Source organism: Phragmites australis, chromosome 20, assembly GCF_958298935.1.
Source record: "Phragmites australis chromosome 20, lpPhrAust1.1, whole genome shotgun sequence".
Taxonomy (NCBI): domain Eukaryota; kingdom Viridiplantae; phylum Streptophyta; class Magnoliopsida; order Poales; family Poaceae; genus Phragmites; species Phragmites australis.
Window position 1 is genome coordinate 5,883,944 of NC_084940.1, and position 9,027 is coordinate 5,892,970.

The 9,027-nt window shown below is 46.9% G+C and overlaps 2 protein-coding genes across 2 annotated transcripts; one reads left to right on the forward strand and one right to left on the reverse strand.

Annotated features, from left to right (window-relative positions):
- Window positions 1–2,749: 2,749 nt before the first annotated feature.
- On the forward strand, window positions 2,750–3,883 carry LOC133902481 (probable BRI1 kinase inhibitor 1). Its single transcript, XM_062344078.1, has one exon. The coding sequence runs from the start codon at window positions 2,856–2,858 to the stop codon at window positions 3,678–3,680; it is 825 nt and encodes a 274-aa protein (XP_062200062.1). The 5' UTR covers window positions 2,750–2,855; the 3' UTR covers window positions 3,681–3,883.
- Window positions 3,884–6,563: 2,680 nt separating this feature from the next.
- On the reverse strand, window positions 6,564–8,164 carry LOC133902016 (uncharacterized). The gene is made up of 2 exons (XM_062343587.1): window positions 7,517–8,164; window positions 6,564–7,181 (listed from the first exon to the last, which is right to left on the reverse strand). Exons 1-2 carry the CDS (start codon window positions 7,937–7,939, stop codon window positions 7,149–7,151), a joined length of 456 nt encoding a protein of 151 aa, XP_062199571.1. The 5' UTR covers window positions 7,940–8,164; the 3' UTR covers window positions 6,564–7,148.
- Window positions 8,165–9,027: the final 863 nt, after the last annotated feature.

Below are 9,027 nucleotides of genomic sequence, written 5' to 3' on the forward strand. Positions count from 1 at the left end.
GATAGTTCTTTCTGTTGTGCTTTTGTTGGCCGTTAGGCCAAGTCTGTAATATACCGTATGATTTGTAAACCTTTTTGTACTCTGAACCTTGATACCCTGTGTATGAAGTTTGACTGTGATGCTACGATTGTTATAATATGCGTATCAGCTACTTGATCCAAGGACTGATACATGAGGCATAGGAGATCCTGGGCTTGGGGTCTTACAGTCTCCGTGGTCTCGCTCGTTTTGAAGACGTTCCGCAACTCCTTGACTAATCCAAATTGGCACACCGCTATGACTGAGGTATTGATGCTCTACAATCCAATCATACATGGGACCTTGTTCCTCATCCTCTCGGCGTCAACATTGTTACAGGGAAGTGGGTCTTTTGACACAAGCTTCGTTCTGATGGCTTTCTTGATCGTTACAAAGCACGTTGGGTTCTCTGTGGTTTTACACAATGACTCGGCATCGATTATGATGAGACCTTCAGTCTAGTGGTCAAGACTGCTATTGTGCATACTCGCTCACTTTGGCTCTTTCTCGAGACTGGTCGATTCATCAGATGGATGTCAAAAATGTTTTCTCCATGACACCCTCTCAGAAATAGTCTAATGTGTACATCTGTCTAGTTTTGTTGACTTTACCTGGCCTAATCATGTTTGCTACCTCAACAAATCCCTCTATGGTTTGAAGCAGGCATCCCGTGCTTAGTACAACTGTTTTGCCTCCCATCTTGCAACTCTTAGTTTTGTGGAAGCCAAGTCTGACACATCCCTATTCGTCTTCCATCGTGGAACCGATATGGTATATTTGCTACTTTATGTGGATGACATTGTGCTAACTGCCTCCTCTGCTAGACTACTTTGCTGGACCATCAGTGCCCTTGAGAGTGACTTCTCCATGAAGGATCTTGGTCCGCTTCATTATTTTCTGGGGATTCCCGTTACATGCTAGGATGGTGCCCTGTTTCTCTTACGCTAATACATGCTGGAGATTTTGGAGCGTGTGGGGATGACCGCCTGCAAGCTGTGCAGGACGCCGGTTGACACCCACTCTAAGCTTTCCAGTGACGATGCTCCTATGGCTGATCTGATGCACTACCACAGTCTTGCTGGGGCTTTGCAGTATTTGACATTGACTCGTCCTGATATTGCATATGTCGTTCAGCAGGTGTGCCTCTACATGCATGAGCCTCGTGAGCCCACCTCGTTTTGGTCAAGCGCATTCTTCGTTACCATCAGGGCACACTCGACTATGGTCTCTCTCTTCACCAGACCTCGCCTGCTAAGCTGGTTGTCTATTCTGATGCGGATTGGGCCGGCTATCCCACCACACGTAAGTCCACCTCAGGCTCTGCTATGTTCCTCGGTGACAATCTGATTTCCTGGTCCTCGAAACGGCAAAACACAGTGTCACGGTCTAGTGTTGAGGCTGAGTATCGCGCGGTAGCCAACAATGTTGCAGAGGCTAGCTGGTTGCACCAGTTCCTGTAGGAACTTCATAGTCCTCTTCGGTGTGCCATGGTAGTCTACTGCGACAACATCAGCGTCGTCTATCTCTCCATCAACCCGGTTCAACATCAACGGGCTAAGCATGTGGAGATCGACTTGAACTTTGTTTGGGAATGCATCGCTCTTGGTGACATTCATGTTCTTTACGTACCGACGTCCTCCCGGTACGTTGACATCTTCACCAAAGGTCTGCTTACGTCTATCTTCATAGAATTTCAGTCTAGTCTGAATGTTCGTCCTTTTGCCGTTATAGCTGCGGGGGAGTGTTAGACAGGAATGTGCGGATCACACTTATCCTGGGCGCATGCCGCCATCACACCCCTCCCTTCCTTATCTCCCAGGTTTGATTCTATAAATCAGTTGGTTATGATTTAGAAGGGTTGTGCCTATAACTCATGGTTCACTTTATAATGCATTGTGTGATTGCCACAAATATTTCACGTTTTCAGCTGTTCGGGCTGGGGAGTAGGAAAATATCACCGATAAATAAAATTTATCAGAGATCATCGGTAAACACGATTCATCTCAAATATCATATATACCGGATAAAATGCAAACAAATTTAAATAGACTTCAGATACATTCAAATATATTTTCTCTACGGAGATCCACCGATACATCGAATAAATCAGGTTTATCATTGATAATACTTTCCCGGTTGGGGACACGGCATTATGGTCCGTAGGGAGGTACGGATACACGTACATGCCAGCTGATGATCGATCCAGCGATGCCAATTGGCGTGTGGCCCATTTCAGATTATCGCGAAAATGTTTATCAGCCAGATGGTTGTTCGAGTGTGAATGATATTTACAGACGTACGTACGTTCTTATCGCCAACGTGATCAAGTCACATGTGAGACCAACAGGTTGATCCACATTTGCATCAGCCGTTTACTATTCCTTCGATCATGGCGGTCATCATCATCACATCAACGTGTCCCATTCGGTACCGTTCCCTTCTTTAATATATTTCTCAACGCCGTGAGCTACCTTAGTTCTTTGCAGTGCTACTTTATCTTCTTCTTTCACCGTGTCGAATTCACATAGCAAAGCACGGATTAAAAGTTGTTCGACAGAACCGTCAGCTTTAAAAAACTTTTGGAGTAAAATATTTGTAGCTTCAGAAATTCATAAAACTAAATATACACTGAAAATATTTAAATAAATCATTTTGTTTAGATCTATAGAAGCCGAAGCTTGCCAAACAAAATCTAAATAAACCCTCTCCTTAGTAATCGCCGGCGTCCTCTGCTGCTCTCCACCACCCCACCCCCAACTACAGTTGTCCACCTAATCTTGCCACCCACACGAACGCGCGCAGCCGCAAGCGCAAACCCTACCGCGGCGCTGAAAGCCATGGACACGCCGCGGGCGCGGTCACCACGTCCACCAGCCCCACTGTCTAAGCCGACCTCGCCTCTCCCTCCCCCACCGCCGACCCTCTCCGCCACCGCCTCCCCTTCCCACGAGTTCTCCTTCGCCTTCCCCTCCTCCTCCTCCTCTCCCTTCGGCGGACACCTCCCCCCCATCTCCATGTCCCGCACCCCCGTCGGCCGCGTCGGCAGCGACCTCAGTCACCACAACCACGCCAGAACAAGCCACCATCAGACCACGAGACACGTCACCGGCAGCAAGGAAAGGGACAGGGACAGGGCCAAGAACAGGGCCTCGCCTTTCTTCTCCGGCCTCGGCGGCGCGTGGAGGAAGGAGAGCGGCAGCCATGACGCGACCGGCAGGCAGGCTGAGGAGAAGAGGAAGGATACGGCGAAGAGAGCGCTGGACGTGGGCCAGTGGGTGAAGAGGTACATGGCGGCCATGGTGGAGCAGCTGCGCTTCTCCTTCTCCCGGCAGGCGGAGAAGGAGAGGCGGGAGCAGCGGCGCAAGCCGCACTCGTTCACGGGCCATGGTCCGAACGCTCCGAGGGAGATGAGGGAGCGGGAGTGGTGGAGGCGGCGGCGGGGGCAGCTATCGTCGGCGCCGGCGTCGCTGCGGGTGTCGCCGGCGAACAGCGGGCACCTGTCGGTGGGCGGGTCGGTGAAGGTGTCAACGTCGTCGGATGAGAGCACTATGGAGGAGCTGCAGAGCGCCATCGAGGCCGCCATCGCGCACTGCAAGAACTCCCCCCATTTCCGTGGCCAAGCAGACGACGGCCGGCGGGGAGACTCCAGGAGGCTTCAGTAAAGCGTAGTCGGTAGGGGCGTTGCCGCGCGCGCGTGCGACGTACGTGCTGCACGTGTGGCAACTGGCGTGAGCGTCGCGCGCGTACGTGCGTTGCACGGTTGCAATAGCTTATGAGCCTTGTAAATCTGGAGTTAATTTGGGGGTTCACGCACGTGCATTTAAAAAAATGTAAGAACAGATGAAAATTGACTGGTTTTCACGAATGTCAAGTTGTTTCCAATGGTTTTGTGAACCCTGTTTATATGTGAATCGAGCATAGCTTAATTAGTTAGTATATTTATGGTGGAACCTTTTCATTTATATTTGAATTCCAGACTCGATATGAGCACTCGTATTTATAAAAATGTTTATATATATTTTTAACGTCTTAACATTCTATTGACATCATAGATCGAAAGTTGTACTTTTTTTCGTCTAAAAACAAGTTGTTTAGATGGAGCACTAGTTTTTTTTTCTTTCTCCTTGTCTGGTGACTTGGGCCTTTTGTTCCATCCCGAATCACTAGCTGAAGGCCCAAAGTGCAAGTACGTAACTGGCTTGGGCTGCTTCAGTTCTCGGCCCACGCAGCAACAAGAACGGGTGTCCTTTCTTGGCCCTCGTGTTGGCCTGCGCCAGCGTGCGAAGGATTGTTCTGAAACATTTCTGCAGCGGTGGATGCAGCCAGTGAGCTAGTCAGCCTTGGCTGCTTGACCGACCGACCCTGCCGGATCCGTCCGGCCCCTATCATTCCACGCCCCGGCCAACACGATCCGACCAAAACACCCCCAAGGTACACACGCTGCGCGCAAGCAGAGCGCAGACCACGCGCCAGGCCGTTTCGGCCGGGCCAGGCCATGCCACGCCACGCCAGTACGCCACGCCCGCGGCTGCGCCTGCGCGTCGGCACTGCACGCTCTGCACCAGCGCGGATAAAGACGCCTCCACCATTCGAATCGGACGGGCCGGCCCCGTTTCCTCCCTTCAAATCAGAAGAGAGACCGCGGCTGCAGTGCAACAGCTGGCCCGCCGGCCCCCTCCCTCCCATGGCTGGCTGTCGCGCGGGGGCAGGGGATGCAGACATCGAGGCAACTGTTCTTGTCCTGTGACCATGCCACGCCGCTGGCTGCCTGCCACCGCCAGAGATGGAGCGCGATGGCAGTGGCACGGCACGGCAGGATTCACAGCTCAGTCACCTCATAAATTTGAGCGCTGTACCGGTGATCACCATGTAGGAGGAGCTGGAGGAGGTGATCACCACGTAGGAGGAGCGTTACGCGACAGTGGGGGAGATGCGCTGGGAGCCCTCGCTTTACTCAGTCCCCGGCAAGAGGACAAGATGCACGGGATGCTGGGCTGCAGAACAATCGATTTAAAAAAAAAACATCACTATCGGTTTTAGAATTGCAGTAAATTAGTAGTAGTGATATTTAGTGGTATTATTGTCAATTTTGAAATCGATAATAATAGAGTTATCACTATCAGTTGCAAACCGGTAGTGATATTTGGCCTCAGATGTTTTTAGATCGATTTCTTTTTTCACTCGATGAACGGACCCTTACAACTTTTTTGATTTGTAACTAACCTCCTGCGGCTCCCTTGGTAGCTCTCATTTGAATACAGGAAAATATGTGTCTGTGCAGTTTATGGGAGTCGAGCCCGTGACCTTAACTCTCGCGCAAAACTTCCTTATCATCTCACCTCACAATCCTGCTTATGGTTATATGAGAATTTATTCTTTTAACTTTCCTGCTCAAATCTTTGATCGATTATTTTGGTATCTAGATTGCCTCAACTGAAAATATTATCAACTACAAAGTTGTACATTTCATTGATATCTACAATTTTCATATAAAGTTTGTCTTCATCCGGCTTCGTATGAAAAAAGTTTATCTATAATCTACGCACTGTTCGGTAAAATAGCTATGACTTTTACATATAGAGTCCGATTTCAATGCTCGGCCTCTACTTTTGAAGCTAACAAGAGGCGGTGCATCTGAAAAAACATGTGTTTACACTTGTATCTTTCTTGATTAAAAAAAAGCTCAGATGAGACTCACATGTCCTCTAAAATTTTAAGTCAAAGATTGACTTTCTCCAATTTATCTGCATTTTTTTTAAAACATAGTGGTACATTAGAAAGTCACTGCTGCGTATATGTTTCATCAATCCGAGTTACTAAACCCATGATAAAAATATTTGAAATTATGGTTTTCAACATTGTGGCATTGTGGGTGGATTTTTCAATTATTTCTACTAGTATTACACCAGATCTGATAATCTATTTTGTGATATAATGTGTGATTTTCCTTCGATAGTTTATAAATGATTATTTGGGTATATATATTGCTTCAAATAAAAAAGTTATCAACTACAAAGTTTTAGATATCATCGAGAACTATAATTTTCATATAAAATTGGTCTCCAACCGACTTTGTATGAAAAAGTTGAATTTTCGAATATAGACTTTATTTTATTATTACTGCTGATTAATATAACGAACCGGCAGTGATAATGTTTCCATTATCATTGTCGGTTCATAACTAGAACTGATAGTGATACTTGATTATTACTATCAATTTTTAACGAATAATTTATTACTACCGATATTTTGTAAGAATCGGTGGTGATACTATATCACTGTTAGCTATTTACAAAACAGTGGTGAAAAAAGAGGCACAAATGACTGTTTTTACAGTAGTGATTATAGATAAACATGCATGCACTCATAGATTCCACTGGCTCAAATCTGCACCCTTACTGTCTGTTCGTTCTTTGAATCTTTGGTGATGACTAGCAAAGGATTGAACTTTGAACACATGGTACTTGGAAAAACAATTGGAATAAACACTAGCTAGTGAAAGGAGTATGTACAATGTGACTGAAGAAATGGATTTTTGTGCTTGATATTGGAATAATTTTTTCATTTGGAACCAGAATGCATGTTGAAATCAATGTCCTCGATCCATTCAACTCATCAAACTAATAGGAGTACAAGCACTAGCTCGCTACAAACATTTTGTACATAGTAAAAGGGGGGAGAGGTGCGGCTGTACTAAAAGCAGACAAGCATGGGAACAGCTAACAACACGTACGAGGACCACACCATGTGAGGAGAAAAATACTACATTTTAACTGTGACGCACAGCTACTCAGCTAGCGGAGTTAATTTGACTGTGTTCGCCAAAGCATCCATCCATCCATCTACCCGATCGACGAACGACCCAACCAACAAAACAAATTATCAAAATTCCCTTTTACACCCAAAACAATAGCAGCAAAGAGGTAAAAGGAAATGAACATTCGTGCCCCTCAGCAGATGTCTTCGTAGCTCCTCAGTCAAGCACTGATCGAGCCGATTAAGTTAGATGCCAAATCATCAACAAGCAGATGATGAAGAGCTAGCTGAACCTGAAAGGCGCATCGCCACCCAAATAAGCATGCTACCAATCACTCATTACATTGGTCGTTGCATTTAATTTGTTGCTTCGATCAGTCTTTCGTGCCTCCTTGGCCTCCAAGATCCTGCGAGTTGCATACATACATTTGTTGTCATTACGAGCATAAAACATAGGCAAGAGATGCGCCTCTGAAATTTCTGCAATTTGGCGTATCGTAATGCAAGTTCTAGTACATGAAATGCATCCTGCCCCCAAATAACTTGCAGAAATCTTGGCTGCAGCAAGTACTCTACGGCACGCAGCAGGCTCTTGCAGAGTTGCGGGTAGTTTGAAGATTCAAAAAACGCCAATGCCACGTGATAACGGGAGAAGACAATGTACGGGAGCGGTTGCGGTACTTGGAATAGTACGAAGAACTGAAGATCCAAGAAGCTAGCTAGTGTGAATGTGTGACCTTACCATATGGGCGTCCGCCGACGTGCTGGAGCCAGCGTCGGCGGCGGCGGCCTTCTTCGGCGCCTTCTTGAGGCCGAGCAGCTCCTTCCACCGGATGTTGGGCGCGCGGGGGGCGCGCCCGTGGCGGTCGTCGGCGCGCAGCTCCTCGCGCAATGTCACGGGCCGGCCGCTGCCAGCACCGTGGCCGTGCGGGGCCTCCCGGAGCGGCAGGAGGCGGCCCTTGGAGAAGAGCTGGTCGGCGGCCATCATCGGGTGGCTGCCGACCGAGAACTCGAAGTCCGCGTCCCCCGGCTCGCCCCCGCGCTGGGCGGTCGGCGGCGGCGGCGGCGGCTCGAGCGCGAAGTCGCTGGAGAAGGACATCCGCGGGGCCATGAACGACTGGTGCTGGTGGTGCTCCGGGTTGTACATGTTATTAACACATGCCATGCATCGCCCGCACACTAGCTTCCCTCCTCCCCTCCCCTCTCCTCTCCCCCTACCCCCGCGCTAGCTCTTGTGCGCGAACAAAACTAGCTTAGGAGATCACGAGAGGAAGGAGTACTACACTCTAGCTAGCTAGTGAGTTGAGCAAGCTTGGCTCCTGTGTATGAGTGACCAGTGTCTAAGCGTCTGCACTTGTGTTTTTGTGAGGAGAGTGAAGGGTAGCTCTCGTGGCGTGGGAGGTGGGGTTCTATCGGGGGCACGATATATAGCGGGAGGCCGGCCTGGCGGGCGCCGGGAGAGATTGAATGAGGGGCCTGCGTGCATGGGTCGGATGGACGCGGGCGTCGTCGGATGACGGACCGATGCGGCGGTTTGGATGGACGCGGAATGTGCGTGGAGGCATGCGAGGGGTAGCATCTAGATCTGCCGTGTAGGGTGGTGGCTAGCAGCAAGCGTAATTCTTAACATAAAAAAGTATAAAATCCGATTTTATTTAAATTAATTGAAAAATGGTGTACTTTCTATACTTGTTCCATATTATATGTGCAACCCATTTTAATTAGATTCATCCAAAAAAGATGTGTAGAATTTAAACTAAAATTCTCCAAAAAAATTACTTTTTATAACTTCTAACAATTGTTAAGGCATCAAATAAAATCCCAAAAATCTAGAAAAATTCACTGGTATTTTTTATATGATGTATTAATTTCTAAAATTATTTCCAACCCTAGGTTATATGGTGAAAAAGTAAGTCCTTTGTAAGTATGTAAATGGAGTATTATAAAGAAAATCACTTTGTCACCATATAACATAGAGAAAAAAATAATTTTAGAAATTAGTACATCATATAATAAGAATATTAGTGAATTTTTCAGATTTTTGAGATTTTATTTAAGGCCATAATAATTGTTAGGAGTTATAAAAGTAGTCTTTTTGAAAAAATTTAGTTTAAATTCTACACATGATTTTTAGGTGAATCTAATTAAAATAGGTTGTACATGGATTATGAAACACATAAAAAAAATTTAGAATTCTTGGAGAAATATTAGATCACTTTTTAGATGAATCTAATTAAAATCGGATTTTATATG

What these genes read in the sequence shown, in the direction of transcription:
- LOC133902481 (XM_062344078.1), top strand. Translation starts at nt 2,856, where the DNA reads ATGGACACGCCGCGGGCGCGGTCACCACGTCCACCAGCCCCACTGTCT.
- LOC133902016 (XM_062343587.1), bottom strand. Translation starts at nt 7,939, where the DNA reads ATGGCATGTGTTAATAACATGTACAACCCGGAGCACCACCAGCACCAG. An exon ending in CGTCGGCGGACGCCCATATG is followed by an intron (nt 7,182 to 7,516) that starts GTAAGGTCACAC and finishes TGCAACTCGCAG; the next exon opens with GATCTTGGAGGCCAAGGAGG.